The 20,438-nt window shown below is 49.1% G+C and overlaps 1 protein-coding gene across 2 annotated transcripts; it reads left to right on the top strand.

Annotated features, from left to right (window-relative positions):
- Nucleotides 1-20,342, top strand: mnta (MAX network transcriptional repressor a). 2 transcript variants are annotated; one of them, XM_048264505.1, is made up of 6 exons: nucleotides 2-413; nucleotides 5,007-5,640; nucleotides 6,030-6,071; nucleotides 6,530-6,641; nucleotides 16,299-16,491; nucleotides 17,023-20,342. In XM_048264505.1, exons 1-6 carry the CDS (start codon nucleotides 341-343, stop codon nucleotides 17,937-17,939), a joined length of 1,971 nt encoding a protein of 656 aa, XP_048120462.1. In that variant the 5' UTR covers nucleotides 2-340; the 3' UTR covers nucleotides 17,940-20,342. The 2 variants fall into 2 exon arrangements, with proteins under 2 accessions (XP_048120463.1, XP_048120462.1); XM_048264506.1 differs by lacking the exon at nucleotides 6,030-6,071 and having other exon boundaries at nucleotides 1-413.
- The last annotated feature ends 96 nt before the right edge of the window (nucleotides 20,343-20,438 follow it).

The following is a 20,438-nucleotide window of genomic DNA, read 5'->3' on the forward strand; positions in this document are numbered from 1 at the left end:
TCCGTCCGAGATGTAAACTTGGCCTACATATGTGTGCTATTTCGATAGTCTTGTCCGTGTTTTGAAAAAGGTTTCGATGGTGGGTGTGGCTATGAACTATGGGCGGATCTTAACGATCTGCTGTGTGCCCCGTTGTGTTTTATGCTTATGCTCGTCACCGCCATCTTGTTGCAACTCCTCTGCGCGAGTGGAAAGAGTTTGTACGAGGGGGATCCAGCCACGACTCTTTTCTTTTTTTTTATGTTTCTGGTGCGTCCGGTGGATCCCGCAGGGAAGTTTAAAGTGCCCCTTTATCACACATTTTCTTTATTATCTGGAGTAAAACAGTTACGTGCCAGACATGAGCATCGAGACATTGTTAGAAGCAGCCAAGTTCTTGGAATTGCAAGCCCAGCAACAACAGAAAACACGTGGTAAGGAGGGGATGCTAAGCTGTGGGGGGTGAAAAAAAAAGCATAGCAAGTAGTAGCGGTAGAGTCTTTAATGTGAAATCCTGGATTTGCAAAGGTTAGAATGAGGGGGTAATGTGTACCGTATAATGATAATGATAAATGCATAACTAGTCTGATGCAGTTTAGTGCATTATCAGTTTTTCATGAAGCCTAACGTTACAGTAGAAAGTGGAACGCTTTCGTGTGGTATGTGGATGTGACACGCTGTGCAACGATGACTATACGCTCATTTATTTGCATAAATCAGGTAGTAAATGGGGATCATATATCATGGGCAGAAAAAAACACCGATTTTCTGATAGAAGAGGGCAAATTCGATTGGATTTTGAACAAGGAATATGCGGCAAATAATTATACACCACACAAATAGTATGGATTGCATGACTATGAGCATTTCTGGCCACTTCAGTGTTTTACGTTAAGCGCTGGGCTAACCTTCACTTTCCGGGCTGTTGACGTAATCGTGTTAAATATTGCTTTCTAGTTAGATTACTTCTGCAACTCATTACGCATACCTTTTTGTTAATCGTCTTCATTAAAGTTTTATGCTGATTTCATTTGTAGGTCAAATAGCCGTCTCATAAACAAGTAATGTTACTCAGTATAGACCTGCCTGTGCCTTGGGCGGTGGCTTTGTCCGAGTGTTTTACATAATGACCTGACATCTCCGGGATCTCATATTACACTGAGTATTATTAGAGTTTCCTTTAAGGTTGTCCTTAGTTTTTTCAATAATTCTCATTTTCATGTATCTTCGCATGTGTATTAGACTACACACGAAAACATGGTGTCATTGGAGAGACTATTTTGTTTGGATTTCGTTGTTACCGCAGCAAGCCGAACTGGCGCGTTCTTGTTCGCTACATTCTAGCTGTTGTCTGTTGACGACGTGTCCCGTCTGTCTCCGCCCTCAGTCGAAACCGCGTGGACAAAGCCCACCCCCTTTCACCATGTGGACGGCAGCACGACAGGCTTGCGCTATTTCACAGTTTGACACACTGTTTGAATGTTAAAATGTAACGAATGTAACAACTTTGTGAAGTTTAATTGCAAAAATGCCACCCATTGTTGTATCTGATCGACCCAACTGAATTGAACTACCATTAGTTTGTAAGGCAGTGCAGTCTACACACATTCATCACCCACCCCCTTTCTAGTCATTCCTACTCGGCGGATTTTTTTGCCTCCCTCATTGGTGCAGGTCACGATGAGATAGAATCTAGGGCACTACCCCACCCTCCTCCTCCTCCAAATGCGAGTTATATAATGTTAGCTAAATTATCTATGTGTCCTCTAGTGTTGTTTTCCTTGTAGTAAAAAGCCATTAGTAACTTAAAATGTATTATTAATTTGGCAAATGTATTGTCTATATATCTTAATTGGTAGACTATAATTTCTTAAATATGGGAAGTATTACATTCCTTCATGATTTCTGTTGTGAATGGTAAATAAAGTAATACATGTCGTGAATTGGTAAAGCCAGACTGCAGCCAGACTGTATGTCAAAAGAAACACTAAAGCTTTCTTGTAGTGTTGGGCTGTGTTGTTCATGCACTTTGGGCACCTACCTGCACCATATTCCTTTCAACCTCTGTCAACTCAGGCCTCCCTTGGCTTGTTGTCAGTGTTAGTTTTTCACTTTCATTCTGATCCCAAGCACATACTTTGATGGTTTGTACTGTATGTTATAGACTGCAGGCCACTGCTGCTGGTTAGTGCAGGTCATATACATGGTTTTGCAGTTATACTGTTTAGAGGAGCAACTAAGAAAGTATTAAAAACTAAATCAGAAGTTTGAGCTGGAAAGCTCCAGTACGAGTGAGTATTTCAGCCTTTGTTTCAAGTGTTGATTTTTATCAGCTGCGTGTGTGTGTGTGTGTGTGTGTGTGTGTGAGTGTGTGCGCGTGTGCCTTGTGGTTACCGCATCACTGCGCTCCTCTCTGCTGTAGCCTGCTCGGCTGGCGGCGAGCTGCGAGGGGGGCTGACAGCAGACATCTGTTCTGCATTGGGCCGCGGAGCAGAGCGAGGCGCTTGTCACTTCCCCACATTAGCATTAGCTGAGCTGTCAGGACACTGTGCTCCCGCTGCTCGCCCGCCTGCCTGCCTGTGACCGGAAGGACCAGAGGTGTGAGTGCTACCTCTCACATCCTCATTGGACAGCCGTGAGCAAGCCATAATGAAGTACTGCACTCTTGCTCCTGTTCTATGGTCGGCAGATGGGGTGCCACTCATTTACTTACTTATTTATCTGGAACACGCAAGGTCATCAGATCGAGATTTCTGTTCTTGTCTCATCTTTCTTGCCCGGGTCCATTATTTTAGCACCAGATAGGATTAATTTATTAAGTAGTACTGGTATGTTTTATAATGGAAATGCTCGATTGGGAATCTGCTTGGCCACTATGAATCAGAAAGGGGTGTTCATCCCACATTGCATTGCACAATTCATTTCAGTCCTTTTCTCTCAGCCAAACGAGTGATACTCTAGTCTGTCCCTATCCTTGGGGTATCAGAGAAGAATGCAGAGAAAAGCTGCCTAGTCATTGGAGTGGTGAATCCTCCATCTGATCGTGCACCCCCACCCCCCCGGTTTAGTAGCTCTCAGAAGAACTGATGGGCTTGTAGTCTACTCATGTGTAGCATAAAAGTACAGCGTCGTGTTCCACAACTTTCTGCTTAAGCTTCACAATACTAATAGCACAAGTAGAAACGTAACCAGACTGATTTACCCAGTCAGGCCCTATCTTGTGGTGAACAGTTGTGTTTATGACCAGGCCCAGGTGAAGGCTCGTGACAAAGGAGACTGCCATCACGACACAGGGGCCATGTGCTCTGTGTTAAGGCCCATTTGTTAGGTGTCATTAAGATAAGAACGCCCCCGTTGTGCTCTGTGAGATTGTCCACTGCCGAAAAGCTCTTTTACGCTCACTAGAAATATATATCCGAGTAAGTGGCAAAATAAGGAGCTTAGTCATGGAATTACAGAACGCGACAACACGGCGGCTTCAAGGCTACCAGTCCTCTATGGAATAGTGCTTTGACAGTGTAACATGACTTGGATTAAACCTGCTTAGTGAAAAATATCAGCATTTTCCAGCAGAGTGCTCTTCTCCACGATCAAACCTCAGCTCATGTCATACCCTGATTACCGCCCAACCCTCCTGGCGTTAAGACAAGGCCATTCTCACATATCGCTCCTCTTAGGATTAGCTCACTCTGTTTTGATTCGCTACAATTCTAGTGGTAACAGGATCCTGCCAATTGAACTGTTATTTTTTTCCTCCTTTTCTGAGGTCGTGTTTAGAGCCCACATTTGTAACACTATAAAAATGTGGCATGTTAAGTCTGGGCACAGCCTCGTCGTCTTATCTGCCCTACTACAGAGAAACGGCACAACCACTCACAGTATGAGACACATGCTTGCTGCTGTACCGGAGCCCTGGGTGCGTTTCACCCTTAGTGAAATCCCAGCATGTTTTTTTTTTTTTCCTTCCTGTCAGGGGCGGTCAGTCTTCCCTCTCGGAGCTGGTCTGGGATCAGCAGAAGCTGCATAATTCATTGACTATTTAAGGATTGGCCGACTTCCAGGGGGCAGAGTCTTAGCTCCCGAGCTTGAAGCGTAAGGCGCTGTTGGGAGCAGCCCAAGAGAGGAGGAGTAGAGTGGCGGGGAGTGGGCGAGAGTTTACCAGCATCAGGTTTCCATGAAAGCTATGCTAAAGTAACCTTAGCCTGCACCATGAACACGCTGTTCCTTACAAGGGGATAGATAATAGGGGATTGTGTGTGTGTGTGTTTTTTCTCTCTTTTTCTAGCTAATCACTCTTCACAATAGCTGTTTTTTATTTCCCTGGCCTCTTTTTGAGTTTGTCGTATTGGTGTGAGGTTCTGTGCTCTCTGTCCTCCGATGTGTTTTGTGGCCGTGTGTGTACAGTATGTGTATCAAATCGCGCCAGAGGCCAAAGGTCACACGGTAGTGCATGTATAGCACGTTTCCTGCCCTGCTGCGAAGGCTCAGTTGTGCCTCAGCCGCCCATCCTGGGGTCACAGGCTCAACATGTGGTTCAGTGTGGAATAAGACCATTAGTTCTGTGTGTGCGTGTGTTATCGTGGTTTTATCATTTGGCCACAGTATGCTTGGCAGACCGCATTGAAATGACATCGTATTTTCCAAGCCATGAGCTTGCAGTTTATTTAGCCTGGCCGAAAAATCTAGGTCAGAGTGGCGGCGAGTGTTTTTGAAGTATTGATTGTATGTTCACAGGGTTGAAGTCCGTGCGTCCCACATCTAATTGGTGTTCATGGAGCACACAAGCCAGAAAATGCTAAATCAGATTTGGTCTTTTCTTCTCAAAAATCCAACATCCCTTTTATCAGTGGTGTCTGTGGCTGAAGGTGCAGTAACCAAACGGAATCTGGTTCAGTCATCTGACTCTGTCATAATTTCCCCTTTTTTCCTGGCTATCCTCCCTCTCTGGCTTCATCCTTGTATGACCCATTTCCCCCGAATGTGTCCATGGGCTTTATCCCCTAACACTCCCCCCTCTCTCTTTTCAGAGGAGAATGAGTTGAGGGAGCGGCTCCGTCAGGAGCAGGAGGCGGAGCAGAGGAAGAGGACTGAAGTAGCGGCCGCGCAGGCCCTGCGGGTCAACAGCCACCACCACCACCATCACCACCACCACGTCACCTGGGTGGAGGAGCCCAGTGGCTCGGAGCGCCGGCTGGCTCCACTCCCACCCCAGCCGCCCCCTCCCTCGTTGCCCATAGCGGTCATCCCCATCCCCGTGGTGCCTTCCGCCCCCAACCCCCAGACCGCCTTCCCCCCGGCTCCCAACACCGCATGCAGTCCCCACACCGTGCACCATCAGCACCAGCAGCGGCAGGGCTCCCCCAGGAAAGATGCCCGCAGCCCCCCCACCAGCCAGCACGCCCACCCCCAACACGTTCTCATCTCTCCCCAGCCTGAGCCTGAGCCCACCTCCTTGACCCACTCCCTGTCAGCCACCACCAAGCACCAACATCAGCAGCAGCAGCCCCATCTGGTGCAGTCCTACCCTGGGACCATCGTCGCTGCATCCCAGCATGCTATGCCCCCTCAGCTGGGCTCCCCACAGGCACAGGCCAGCCCGGTGTCCAGAGGCAGTCCGCCAGACGACGGTCGCCACGGGGACGGGAAGAAGAGGCCTGGCGGGTGAGTACCATCACGGGCGTGTGGATGAAACTTTACGAAAGCTGCTCAGACGTCCCCAGATTGAGTTGTACTTTGACAAGTGTAGCCAGATTGATACTTGGATACTTGTTTCTAAGATTCCACCTGGTGCAAATAAACATGGATTACATTTACTTTGGCTTCAGCTGATTGGCTAGTTACGTATGTTGTAAGAACCCTTATCATGATTGGTTACTGGGTTGATGACTTGTGTTGCAAGAACCCTTGTCATTGTCTAGCATGTTTGTGGAGACTGTTTTGTCTATTGGACTGTCTCGTTGGTCTGTTGTTTTTGTTGTTGTTGTTGTTGTTATTGTTGTTGCCACGCCAGTGGAGAGCGCGACCTTAAGCCCTCTGATCTGTGTTTGCAGGGCAGGGACCAGAGAGGTGCATAACAAGCTTGAGAAAAACAGGTGGGTCCAATAGCATTGCCAGCCACTGCGCGTGTGTGGAAAGAATAATTTCCCCTCTTTCAAGCTTTTCTTTATTTTCCATCTTTATTTCTCTTCCTCCTGAAGACGCCACAGAACAGAAAGTGTGTGTGTGTGTGTACAGTACACACACACTGCTACCTCAGGGCCAGCCAGTCAGCCCAATAAACTTGTGACTCATTTGCCTTAAGCAACTTTGAACTGTGTCAGTAGGGAAGGAAGTCTCTAGTCTGGTCAGGTTTTGATTGAGTTGGCATTCCAGTGAAGAGGTTACAAATTTGATTTGTTTCCTGTGCATCTCCGAAGTGCATGCTAAAGAGTTCAGTGTAGGAGTCTGGGATGGTTAAGGGTTGACTAGGATTGTGCAGAAGCACAAGGAGGTGCATCTGCGGGGCAGTGATCTGCCCTGACTCACCCCCCCCACCCCCTCCTCCCCCCAGACGGGCCCACCTGAAGGAGTGCTTTGAGACCCTGAAGAAGAACATCCCCAACGTGGACGAGAAGAAGGCGTCCAACCTCAGCGTGCTCCGAAGTGCCCTCAGATACATCCAGGTGAGTCATGCATTTCTCCGTCCCCTGCCTCTCAGGTGAACTTTGACCCTTGGCAGACTTTGTCCGTCTGTTGGGCATTAGGCAGAGGAGGAAGTGAAGGCCGTCAGCTGACTCTGTTCTGAGAGCAGTAGGCTAGATGAATCTGGAGGTGGTGCCTTTGTGTCGTACGCAGCTCAGGTGATGAATAGGCATGTTTCTGCAAGCACGGGCAAATGGAAAGAAAATGCGATTTTTTGATGATTTCGGGACGCATGCTTTCAGAGGCATGTAGCAAATGCCTTTCTATGGAGGGGGATAATTGCCCAGACAGAAAGCGAATTTATGAAAAGGACGTGCTGACCTGATCTGTCTGTCTGTCTGTCTGTCTGTCTGGCCGCTCGTCATATGCCTTGAAAAGTGGACACTTAATCCCGCTGGCTTGTTGGGCAGATTGAATGATGGGTCGTCCAGGCTGTGGGAATATCGGGGAAAAGGGTCTTAACTTGGCTCTCTTCCTGGCCCACACACACACACACACACACGAACACAAGAGGAAGTACTGATTTGATGACTCAGTCTTTTGCTGAGATATGCAGAGCTGTCTCTCTCCACAATCTTTAGTCCTCTCTGTATCTCCCTCTCTCTCTATCCCTCTCTCTCTCTCTCTCTCTCTATCTCTCTCTCTCTCTCTCTCTCGTTCCCCCTAACCTCATCACAGAACTTGGATGTTCTTAGATTTGTTTGTGAGAACATGCGCATGTTTGGAAAGTGTGGTGCTTTGCATGACAAACCTCTCAGAACCCGGAGGTGCAGTTTTGTGATGCTTGGGCAAACCTCAATTTAGAAGTGCACGGAGGTGCAGTCTTTCTGATCCTCGCTTGGGCATGACCTCATCTATCTATCTATCTATCTATCTATCTATCTATCTATCTATCTATCTATCTATCTATCTATCTATCTATCTATCTATCTCTCTCTCTCTCTCTCTCTCTCTCTCTCTCTCTCTCTCTCTCTCTCTCTCTCTCTCTCTCTCTCCCCCTCTCTCCCTCCCTTCCTGCCCTTTGTGCTGCTTCACCTGTTGGAACATAGAGTACTGCTCCTACTCTCCCCTCCACACACACACACACACACACACACACTCACTCGCTCACACACATACACTAACTAGAAAGATGGGGTCCAGGATGAAAAGTATTAAGAGGCTAATACAGGGAAAGAATGACAGAAGGAACGACTGAAAGAAAGTGTGTGAGTGAGGGGCCCAAGGGGGGGGGGGGGGGGGTCGTGATCCTGCCGTGTGTAGTAGAGGTGCTTGATGGATTCCGCCCAATCCGTGGTGACGGGGGAGGGGGGGAAAGTAGGGCAGCGCGCCCATGTTTGTGTGCGTATGTGTGTGCGTGCACATTAGTGTGTGTGTGTGCATGTGCGCGCGTGTGAGAGCAGAACTCGTGTCAGCGGTGCTGTGTTGTGCAGCGCTAGTCCCGCCTCCCTCTCCCTCAGCCGCGTGGTGGTTAATGTGTGTGTGTGTGAGAGCGCGTGCGTGCATGTGTGTGTGACTCTGTGTGCATGCTGCACTGTTGGCAAACTAACCCAGCAACACCGTGTTCCCCTTTAGCAGCTCAGCGAGGCTTACGGTGTATTTAAAGCGTGTGGCCGGTCAAAAACAACCGGCCATTTTCCCCTGTCGGCCACAGGGCAGTTAAAGAGGACAAGAAATCTCACCCCCATTATCCTCACATAAAACACATAAAAAAACGTCCACATCCACATTCAGTAAACTGTTTGTGCACCAGAATAGAAGTGTAAGGTTTAGATATGGTTTGTTTTTTTTCTTAGGCTATGGAATAGTTAGCGTTGACTGAAACTATAATACTGTACTGTGTTGTCAGAGAGCATAATGGCGGATCTGTTGCCGGTGTGTAAACAGTGAGCGGCAGAAGGACCGTGTCTTGATACGTGGTCCGTCTCCAGTAGGCGATTAGCTCAGATTAGTTTATTGTCTGTCAGGTCACGGCGTCTCGTGTGCAAGTGTTGCTGAAGTGCAGGTGTGTCCTGAAGAGATGGAGAGAGCGGGAGAGGGAGGGGGAGAGAGAGAGAGAGATAGAGGGTGTGAGGAAGGCTGTGTGAGGAGTTTCAGAAAGAACAGGGTGTCCCCTCCTCAGCCCCCCCCGTCTGAAGAGGCAGCCAGGGGCAGCGCCCACACACACACACACACACACACCAGAGAGAGAGCAGGGCCACGAGTCTCAGATCGCATGCGTGTGCACCCTTGCAGTACCCCCCCCCCTCCTTTTTTCTCTCTCTTTCTCTCTTTTTACCACCTCTCTTTTTCCCTCATCCCTCTCTCTCACCTCCGGTCTCTCTAATCTCTCTCTCTCTCTCTCTCTCTCTCTCTCTCTCTCTCTCTCTCTCTCTCTCTCTCTCTCTCTCTCTCTCTCTCTCTTATTTCCCCCTCCTCCTCTCTCAGCTGCTCTTGCCCAACCTGAGGCCAGAGTGTGGCCGTGTGACTAGAGAGCGTCACAGTGAGAGATTAAAAAGAGGAATTATCAGTCAGGGAGTCTTGTCTTTAATGTATTGTCTTTAATGTAACTGCCAGCTCCATCTTTGATGTTAGGGCCAAGCCCACCTCACACGCACACACATCCAAACTTAACTCAGCTGTGTTTGTCTTGCTGAAAGGTGACTGCTTGGCCAATAAGCAACTATGGGAACAGTGACTCTTGTTCCTGTTTCAGTACATCATGTGCGTGTGTGTGTTTTTTTTTTCACTCCTCCTGTGCTTGTGTGTTTGCGTCAAGTCCTGCAAAGAAGCCACAGCCATTCACCACACCCGCTTGCACAGTTTCCCCCTTTTGGAAGTTGACGGCTGCTTTTATTTTCTATTGTAGTGTGTGTTGTATTCAATTACACTGTGAGGATGTAGCCTGCCTGTTTAAAGGATATTCTCCCACGTGTGGCGATGCTATCAGCGATGTGTGTGTCAGGTTTCACCTGTGTGAAACGCGGTCAGTGTGGCTCTGGAGTAAATCCCCCATGCATGCTGTCCCTCCTGCTGCCGCTGCTGTGTTCTGGCTCCTCTGGCCGCATGAGCACCGAGCACATGGCCTGTTGGAGCCACACGACGTCACCCCCTACACACACACACACACACACACACACCTCCCTCCCCCTACTCAGGCTAAGCCCAGTGAGCACCGCCTCCTTCTATTCTCTCCTCACTTCTCTTCTCCTCTCTGCTCAGCCCTACTGCCCTGGCTTTTCTTGTCCTTCTCCATATTCCTCTCTTTCCCAAATCTCTCTTTTTTGTTCTTCTTTTATTCCTCTTCTTGCTCGCTCTCTCTCTCTCTCTCCCCTGCCTTCTTGTGTTTGTTCTCTCTCTCCATCCCGTGCGCATGCGTCCTCCCTCCCCCGCTCCCTCTCTGTGTCCCACTGATCTGCTTTCCCATGCACTGCGGCACCACCAGTCCCCTTGATATTTACGTAACGTGCGTGGTCGTACGAAATCGCCAAACACCAATGCAGATTGAGATGGAGGCCGGCTGCCCACGCGCTGGACTTCCCTTTCCCATATTAAAATTCAGTCCTGATATATATTCAATCCTCCCTGTGTCTCTCTCTTTCCCCTTTTAGTGAGAGACATAAATCCCAAACCTACTTAGTAGATAAGTTGGAGGACAACCTGAATCTGCTACCCAAAGATAACATTTGATAAACAAGTGGCTGAATTTGTGGATGGAATTATGATAGATTCTTTTATCAAGTAATGTCTTTTTGGCAGGGGTATGTGTGCATTCTTAGAAAACCAACTTAAGTGAGAGCAATTCTTTTTATAATGGCTCTGACATTTGGAAATCCACTTTGTGCGAACAAAAGTAGACCCTTTTTTTTCTACTGGAGGAAAATAAGAAATAAGCCACTGTCCACATCTAGGCTATCTGTTGTTGTCGCGTTGCCCTCCATCTCGCTGCAGTGGACGTTTAGAGGACCTGCAGGGAGCCACAGGGTCAGCTGTCCACCGCTCGGCCTCCATCTTCCTGTTGTAGAACACATCCTTCCTCAGTCTGACTGCAGGGGTCCTTTTTCAGAACGGAAACATTGAAAATGTATTTGTTTTTCTGTTCTTTTTTTACCCTGGCCAAATGTATGCAGTGTATGAGCTGACCAGATCACATCGTCTATCCATGTGCTCACTCACTCACGGTCTCTCGCTCTATCTATCTGTCTATCTATCTATATTTCTATCTATCTCTATCTATCTATCTATCTATCTATCTATCTATCTGTCTTTTCTCACTCTGCCTCTCTCCCTCAGTGAGTGGGTTTAGAGTGCTGTGTGCTCACTGGGAGAGACCAGTTGGTGTCATGCAGGAACACACAGATTGAAAAAACATGTACATGCAATCTTTACTTTGTCTGTGTGGGTGTGGTTGTTTTGACTTGTCGAAATTTTGTCATCTGTCTTTTAGGGCAGTTGTGTGTGTGTGTGTGCGTGTGCGTGTGCGTGTGTGGGTGTTTTATCCTTTCTAATCACAGCCTTTTGATTGGTTATGTCCCAGGTCTCCGTGTGCTCAACAGGTCTCTTACATGAGCTGCTCTCAGCCGACATGCTGCTGGGTGGGAAATATAGGGCTCTTTCCAGCAGAAAGCCTCATTTGCACCCTCTTTCCCTGCCATTTTTCTGTTTGACCCAGACAGTAATTTGCCATCTGTCTAGAGCCTGTGTTCATCCAGAAAGAAATGGCAGGTGAAGGCTGAAAAGAGGAGACCCACCTACCCCTTCAACCACACACACACACACACACACTGTCTCTATACTGTGGCACTGGGCTCGAGAGAGCTGGCGAGCTCTCATCTCGGGTTGTGACAGACACATACATTAGTGTAGATAATGGCGGTGGGCTGAGTAAAGTGAGAAACTGACATAAGTGCTCCGGGTCGTCGGCCCCTCCCGGCTCCTTTACGCTACCTAGGGAGTCAGGGGCCACGTGAGGGTGGTTAGTCACGGTCAGAATTACTGCAGTCCAGAGTTGTAGGTAGAGGGGAGGGTAGGAGTGGGAGAGGTTTGGGTGGGTGGGGGTTGCTGTACCAAGCAGGACTCACACCCAAGCTCAGTCACGAGACGGAGAGAGGATCTTGCCGAGGGCCGGCCTGGAGCCAGGCAGTCGTTAGAGGAGGAGCGAGTTTGCGACATGCCCCTCCCCCGCGCCTCCCCCGCGCCCTCCCCTCTGGAGCTGGAGCTGCGGGATGACTGGCCTCGTGTGCTGCAAAAGTGAGTCAGTGAGTGCAGCAGTGCTGCCGCCCTCACCCTCCCGCTCCCCCTCCCCCTCCCCCTCCCGCTCGCTCGCTCTAGGGCCCTCCTACCGTATCGGTCAGGACATGTGCGCCTCACTCGCATTGCATGTGGCGCTGACTGAGCCATGTTTACCTTCCTCTCCCACTGTGGACTAATCAGACAGGCCAGCTCCGCTTACATACACACACACACACACACACACACACAATCACAATCACAGGAAGACAGAGAACTCAAGAACATACACAAATCTTATATACATATTCACAGACATCCAGACCTCACACAAAACACACACACACACACACAAACATACAGTAGTCCACCTTGTTAGTACACATAATGCACATTTTTTGTATTGGACACCCAATCCTCACAGTCAAACACACAGCACATGGAGGATTAGAGGCTCGGTATGGAGTTAGCGAGGAGGGCTGGAGATGGGAGGGGAGATTGCTTGCTTGTGTGTGTGTGTGTGTGAGTGTGTGAGTAAGACACAAGCAGCCTCCATGCTGGGCTCATGTTACAGGGGGGCCATGTGAGCCTGTTGAACCCAGCCAAGCAGTGAGCCTGCAAGTAGGCAGTGGAGCTGCCACTGTAGCCTGTGGAGTCTTAGGTTTTATCGTGTTTGTACACAGCCAATATTTGTATGTGTGTGTGTCTCCATGTTGGAGCGGAAAAGGATGACAGACTTTGGGCAGGATGGATGATTGTGTGTGTGTGTGTAAAGAGAGAGGCGGGTACAGTTGGTGTGTCACACAGCTTTCAGTTTAGCCAGGTGGTGTGATTGCGTTTGTGTGTGAGAATGTGGGTGTGTGTTGGTGTTCAGGGCTCCTATTGAAGTTCAGGGGGTTTGGGTGTTTGTAGAGCAGGCCTGGTGGCAGGTGACTCATATTGGCTGGTACGCACAGCTGGGGCAACAGGCAGCTCCGTCTCTGGCTCCCATCCATGGAGTGAAGCTCGCGCTCGCACGCACGCACGCAACAACACATCAACACAACACATACTTGTGTGAACATATATGCACAAACATGCACACTTAACACAGACTAGCAAAGAGTATGGGGGAAGGGTGGGAGTGGGCCTCTCGGAAAGCCCTTCCCCCCTTCCTTAGGAGAGGGTGGGGGTTGGTTGGCTGAGAAAGAGGGGGTGGGGCCGGAGAGATGGAGATCATGACTAGTTCCTGTAAAACCATCTTTAGAGAGAGACAGACAGACTCACAGGCAGCTTTCATATGAAGAGCAGCGTCTGATGCTCACTCTCAGTTGGCAGAGTGTTTCAAATGCCGCAGTGAGCCAATGTGCTGCTGCACCCTATTAGTGTATCGTGTGGGGAAAATCCAACAGCTACGCAAGCAAGTGTGTGTGTGTGTGTGTGTGTGTGTGTGTGTGTGCCACAGCATTCTACAATGGTGCACTTCACACTGACAAACTGTGCTCTTCATGAATCTGGTTGCCAAGGAAACTGTGGTGGGTTTTCAGCCGTCACCTTGACAACAGCAGGCCACTCTGGCATCTCATTTGTTGAGACAAAGACCCCTAACTGCTCGAGTAAGGGGGGGGGGTTAAGGCATGCTCTTCTCCTCCCGCTCACCCACCCCCATCAGATGCCGTGGGCGTCGATTGTAGCAGGACTCCATCCATCATCTTAAACCGAATCCTGTGAGCTAAGCTAGAGCTAGCAGCTGCTGCATGGCTACTCGCTGACAGGCTCCTGTTCCGGTCACGACAGCCACCACTGACCAGTTGCTCCTGAGTGCTTTCACGACGTTCCCGGAATGTCATTACTGTTCCCCTGCTTGTGTTTAGAGAGAGAGAGAGAGAGAGGAGAGAGACAATGTTGGAGGCCTAATGACACGTCTCAAATAACAAAAAGAACTCCAAGTTCACAATTAGAGGTGTGTGTAGACCACATACAGTAGGTCTCTGATCCTTAGGCAGGTGCTGTAGCCTACTGGCTCCCAGGGGGTTAGCAGCCATTTATGTTCACTAGCCTCACAGGCCTGTAGATTGTAAAAGCTTCCCATTAAAAGGCTCTCTGCCACATAGGAAAACTACTCAACCACATATTAACATGGTTAATACTTCCTACATTGCAGTTAATTATGGATGGGCCTTACAGTATTGGACGACTCGACTGAAGTCTCACAGAGAATCATGATGGTGTTCACAGATTTTTAATGCTCACCATCTGTCTCATGCTACGCTGCTCTTGGCTCTCGCTTTGTCTCGGTGCAGCCCTGGGATTGGATTGTTTGCTCCTGTGAGTCTCCCTGTGTGGAGGTGTTTAGTTTCACTTTCTCTCCGCCCGCGCCTGTCTGTTTGTGGGATCTCCAGGTGACAACTAGAGGAGTCTGTGGGCAGGCCAAACACACACACACACACACACACAGCATCTTCCTTTCTCTCTTGTCTTCCTCTCTTGTAAACACCTTAGTGGAGCCTCTGTGCCCTGTGTGGGGCACCAGTGTCGGCTGACCCACTAAGGGAGGGGGGCAGGAAAGTGGGTCACAGAGGGCCCATCCATGTGCCTTATGAGCGCTCTCTCGCTCTCTCTCTCTCTCTCTCTCTCTCAAGGCCTACCGGTGTCTTTCCTCTCTCTCCCTCTTGCTCCGTTTTTTTTGTTTGTTTCCCCCTCGTTGGCTCCGATGGGAAAGAGTGGGTAGCAGTAGTGGGCAGGGTAGCGCAGTGAGGAGGGTAGTGGTGGTTGGCTGATTGCTGGCAGTCTGCCTCAGCTTTCTTACTCACTGCTCCTTGGTCCAGATGGCCCCACCTGATTGGCTCTTAGCAAACACAGAACACACACACACACACACACACACACACACACACACACACACACACACTCACTCTCTCTCTCACATTAGAATATACACACAACACATAGATGACACTGACTGCTACCAAGCAAATGTCTCAGGTTCCCAAAAGGGAGCTGGAAACTTTGTCTCAAGGTTAGAAGGGGGAAGCACTTGAGTACACTCTTACACACACACACACACACACACACACACAATGTACACATGCTGATGAACCTCTACACCAGTGGTTCTTAAATTTGGGGTCGGCAAAATCAAGGGAAGGGTCGTGAAATTATTATTTCTAAACGTTTTTAAACAAACATGTTTAAGAAATGGTATATTCAGTAGCCCTAAATGTAGGCTTACAGTTCAGTATTTCTATAATGTTCCTCCAGAAGTGGATGCTGTTTATGCAAATCTTTAGGCCTACCTGTGCGCGCCTCTTGCAATGAATAATTAGCTCGAAGATGCTGTGTGAGCTTACCAATGACGGAACACAATGCAGCCTTCTTTTGCCACAGGAGCGCCAGTTATGTCAGTTACACTGAATGAGTGCTAGTTATCCATTGGAAAGTAATCAATTAGCTATGAAAGAACACATTTTCTGCCTCTGCCACCAGTGCCTACCTCACAACATTTTCCAAAGTGAAACTAATTGGAGAGAAGGGGGTTGTGAGACTTTGCCAATGTTTTTTCGGGGGTTGCCAGACAAAGTTTAAGAGCCACTGCTCTAAACCATACACTCTCCTGTCGGCTCTGTTCTGCTCTGCTCACAGGCTGCTGTCTATTTCCCCCATTGCTGGAAAAACCACTAATCTATGGCCTTGCTCCAGTAGGAGGCCTTGAATCAATTTAGAGCCTCCTCATTTTTCCTTCCCCACCCCCCTCGTCTTTCTTTCATTAACTGTGTCCTGTAAGGTCACTCACGGCCTCGCACAGGATGTTCGCTCACTGGAGAATGGTGTGCTGGGCCGTAAGTGAGACCTTCGGTGGGCGATAAGCTAATTTGCGAACACTCCTGCTGTCCCTTCTCCTCCAGTGACCTGCTTTGTGCTGCGGGGGCAGGGTTGGGCAGGGCACTGGCGATTGACCGTTGCCCGTCACGGTGACGTCATTGCTCGTCCATTTGTGTTGGCAGTTAGGTAAACACGGAGTAGGAGCATGGTAGTGACTGTTGGCTGCAGTGAGGGCAAACACGTGTGTATGTGTGTGTGCTTGTGTCACCTACACACACACACACACAAACAAACACAATGTTCCATCCACTCCTGCCCTCCAGCAAGGAAAGAATGAGTGGTTTGAACCAGGGGTTTGGATGAGTGTGTTCATATTTGTATCTAGTTTATATAAAAAGTGTTTGTGTGGAACTGTTCTGGGTTGGACTGGAGTTGGATCGTGTGAACACAAATATTGAATTAGAAAAGTGTAAGCCTTCTGTTCTCACGCTCTGTGGTACAAGAGGGTTGGAGCCTGGCTGTTTGTGTGGGTCTGTGGGATTGATGTACGTTATGTACCCTTATGTACCCTCTCTCTCTCTCTCTCTCTCTCGCGCGCTCTCTCTTTCTTTCTCTTTCTTTCTCCACAGACACTGAAGCGTAAGGAGAAGGAGTTTGAGCACGAGATGGAGCGTCTGGCGCGGGAGAAGATCGCCACACAGCAGCGACTGGCCGAGCTCAAGAACGAGCTGAGCCAGTGGATGGACGTGCTGGAGATCGACCGCCTCCTCCGCCAGACAATGCAGCCCGAAGACGATCAGGCGTCCACCTCCACAGCCTCAGGTCAGACAGCACGCCCTCACCACCGCACTCACAGTGAAGTTGGCGATGGCCCCTTCTCAACACGAGTCTATAAATGGAGATAAGACTGCCTCTTATGATTCATGGCATTGTTACTGATTTGAAAGTGTCGCCAAAGGTGATGTGAGTCAGTTTCCTTGCTCAGGTCAGGCCATTAGAGGCTTTACAGAGGCATGCGGTCTTCTGTCTTGATTAGGACTGCAACAATTAATCAATTAGTTGACAACTACTTCACCACCATGATTAATGGGGACTAATTACTTAACCGATAACTAAATATCTTTGGCGTGTGGACAAAACAAGGCATTTGTGGACATAATCTTCGGCTTCTGTTCTACATTTTCTTCACAAACTGATCGATTATTTGAAAACAAAAATTGGCAATGAAAATAATTGTTATTTGCTGCCTTTTCTTAGTACTGTCACAGCCTGGGAAACCCCCACTTTCACAAGAAGTTTATTGTCATGTGTTTGTAAATCTTTTGTGTTTTTTTTTTTTTTTTGTTGTTTCAGAGGGTGAAGACAACATAGATGACGATGATGATGATATTGAGGAGCAAAGTCCGTCTGCTTCACCCCCCCGCAAAGTGCCTCAAGCTCCTCAGCCTGAGCCGAGAAAGGCCTCGCCTGTCCCCTCCAGAGCCGCCCTGCTCAACAACAACCACCACCATAACCACCACTCCCCCACCACCGTCCAGCACAAGCTTTCACCCCAGCTGGCCCTCTCTGCCACGGCCCTGACCGCCCCAGCCAAGGCCCAGGCCCTTGTTCCTGTCTCGGCCACAGCCCCCAGCACCATCCCCAGTCCGGTGGCGGCCCTCAACCCCGTCACCAGCTCTCCGCTCCAGGCCCAGACACTGATGGCCCCCCAGGCGCTCCTGGCGGCCCACGCGCGCATTGTTGCCAGCAACGGCGTCGGCGCCATTAACAACGGCATGGCGGGCATGGTGCAGCCCACGGTCATCGCCCACGCCGCTCCGGTCTCGCACGCCTCCGTCATCCAGGCCACGGTCAACCACATCATCCAGCCGGCCGGCAAGCCGACGCCGCAAGTGCTGCAGCAGCCTGGCCAGCACGGCCATCCTGGCCCCCAGCAACACGCCACCCTGGCCCACCTGGCGCCCTCACCCGGTGCCACGCCACAGCCCATCGGCCACATCACCGTGCACCCGGTGGCGCACTTGAGCCAGCATCACCTGCCCACTCTCTACCCGCAGACCGTGGCCGTCACCCAGCCAGCCATGGTCAGCCACATTGCCCACACGCTCACCCACGCCCAGGTCAACGGGGCTTCGCCGGGGCAGATGGGTAAGCCGGCGGGAGCCCAGGTGGTCGCCCACCACCCGCAGCTGGTGGGCCAGACGGTGCTCAACCCTGTCACCATGGTGACCATGCCCTCCTTCCCTGTCAGTACACTGAAGCTGGCCTGAGGTGAACGAAGACGATGGTGACGAAGACACAGATTTGAGATCTGTGACTAGGGGGTAGAGGCATCAGAGGCCCACATTTCGGGACCCAACCCCCCCCCGCTGATGCGAAAGCCTGTGGTTGGTCGCAGCGCGAACCCACTCCGGAATCAGTCGAGGCTTCGCCGCTATAAAGAACACTCAGTACATTCCAAATAAATATACACACATGCACAAAATAAACAACTCTATAAAGAACTATAAGAAAGACTTTAATAATTAAAATACGGAAAAAAAAAGAATTTATAAATATCTATAGCTATATATTGACTTGATAAAAAAAAAATGTGTTTATGTGTGTGTGGGTAGAGCAAGGGTATGTTGTCTCGAGTGATTGTTTGCTACTTGCTGTGCGTATTAGCTTGTGAAATCATGGGTCATGAATTCTGAGTGACATGTAGCCCCACCAAATTTCCAGAGAAGGTGCAGTGTTGTCCCATCTATGGACATGCACACCTCTGCGGTTTCATTGCCTTGATATATACCAGTGCACATGAAGTACCCCATCACAGCGAGAGCAGGCCACGCTTTAAAGCCTCACAGATACTATATGCCTCACCTGATCGACCTGACGGGTGTTCTGGGTGTTGTTACACCATAATTACTGTGGTTCGAGGTCCACAGGTTTTTATTGTTCGTCGTGTCACTGTCGGGCACAAACCTTGTTATATCACATTTCGGTGCAACCGCTCAAAAGAAGGCCCTTTAACATCAGATTTCTGTCTGTAAGCTCTTGAGAATCACCTTGGGCAAGGATATGTGGTCCTGTCTCACCATCCTCGGCCAGACGTCCCGAGGAGGTTAATGTGGGTATCCCCAGTTGGCGGCAGTGCCGTTTTTGTTGCCTTTCAGTGCCTCTGGTGCTCTAGTGTTACATGTTGCACTTCCGCCCTCTGCTGTCCAGCCTGGTGCACTGCCGCTAATCCCTACTGTGAGACAGGACATTCACCAGTACTCATTCCCGAAGCACACCGCTAGTGTGGAGCAGGATCATGGCATTGAAAAAGAGCATTCGATAGTATATCATGACACAAAAGTGGTGTCAGTCCCAGACGGACGTTGTGAATGTATATAAAAGCGATTAATTACTGCATTGCATCGTATGCCTTTGTCTTTGCATCATGAAGAAATTATAGGAATTATTTGGTGTGAGTGGAGGAAGAACACTGGCAATCAGATTTTGAAAAGCCTATAAAAAGAAGAAGAAAAAAAGATAATGTCACTCATACTTGGTGAATGTGTTAAGCTTGTAGGCTTTTTGTGGTGTGGGCACTGTGGTTGACCTGCATGTGTTTGATCATGTGCTGTCGTAGCGAGCAGTAGCGTGTGTATGTGTATGAGTGTGTGCGCTGTTTCCAGGAGCTGGCGACAGTGCACCAGCAGAGCCCTGGAGCTTGTGTATGCGAATGTGACCGACTCATTCACCCAGGAATACGTTTTCGCACCGTAGTGCGAGTGCGGGTGAATAATGACCAGAGGGGTGAGGCTGGTCATCTGCTCACTTATGTGAACGCAGCGCAACTCAAGTCACAAGTGTATTGTGACAGACCACCTCATTACATCTCCCAAAAAGACCGAACAGTCACGTGTAGAACTGTGCGTGTGTGGGTGTTGGTACTGTAATGTCCGCACGAAGGTCCTGACCGCACACTCCTCTCCCATGCGGCCTGTTTCCGCCTGAATGACAATGGATGAAGTATGAATGACTGACCGGGTGAATGGCGTTGACTAACTCTGGTAAATGACTCGATGAATGGCGATGTAGTCAGAAGCCCGCATTAGTATTCCATTCCATTGGGGCGCAGCGGCATGCCTGGCTCACAGCGCCCTCTGGAGGAGGGAGCCATCCTCTCCAACACTGTGATGTTGCTGCTCATCGGCCCCATGACGAGCAAAAACACGTTTACAGCTGTACCATTTCAACTGGCAGAAAAAGTTCCCTGCATTTTATGCTTGTGTGTGCGTGAGAGAAATAGTGAGAATATTTTAAAACATCTTTGGCTACATTTTTTTTATGTATGCACATCTAGGCATATGAAAGCATTCACCTTCAAATTTATGTATTTTAACATTTTGACCTGCCTGGTTTCGCATGTAGTTTTGTTGTAATGTTTTTTTTTCTGGGACCATGTACAGTACTGTATACAATGGGGCAACTTCTCAGACCTCTTTCCACATTGATATTATATATACATAATGTGTGTTTTCCCTATGGAGAAAGTTAAAGTTGTATATAGCCTGTAGACTCGGGGCTGCATTTAGATCTAACTGTCCATTATGTTTAAGAGAACTGTATGAGGAAAACTGCGAAAAATTAATACAAGAGAACAAAAGATAAGGATCCTTAATAAATCTTGTTACGTTTAACTACTTAGTAAGTGTCTTTATTTCTTTAAGGTTTACTGTGTTTGTTAGTGTGACTTGCAAGGTCACTTGGGACACCATCAGAAAATAGCCTGTCTA

This window comes from Alosa alosa, chromosome 15 (assembly GCF_017589495.1).
Source record: "Alosa alosa isolate M-15738 ecotype Scorff River chromosome 15, AALO_Geno_1.1, whole genome shotgun sequence".
NCBI classification, from domain to species: domain Eukaryota; kingdom Metazoa; phylum Chordata; class Actinopteri; order Clupeiformes; family Clupeidae; genus Alosa; species Alosa alosa.

Excerpts from the sequence above, each read along its gene's own strand:
- mnta (XM_048264505.1), top strand. The coding sequence starts at position 341 with ATGAGCATCGAGACATTGTTAGAAGCAGCCAAGTTCTTGGAATTGCAA. Across the intron at positions 414-5,006 it reads GCAACAACAGAAAACACGTG|AGGAGAATGAGTTGAGGGAG; the intron begins GTAAGGAGGGGA and ends CTCTCTTTTCAG. Across the intron at positions 6,642-16,298 it reads GTGCCCTCAGATACATCCAG|ACACTGAAGCGTAAGGAGAA; the intron begins GTGAGTCATGCA and ends CTTTCTCCACAG.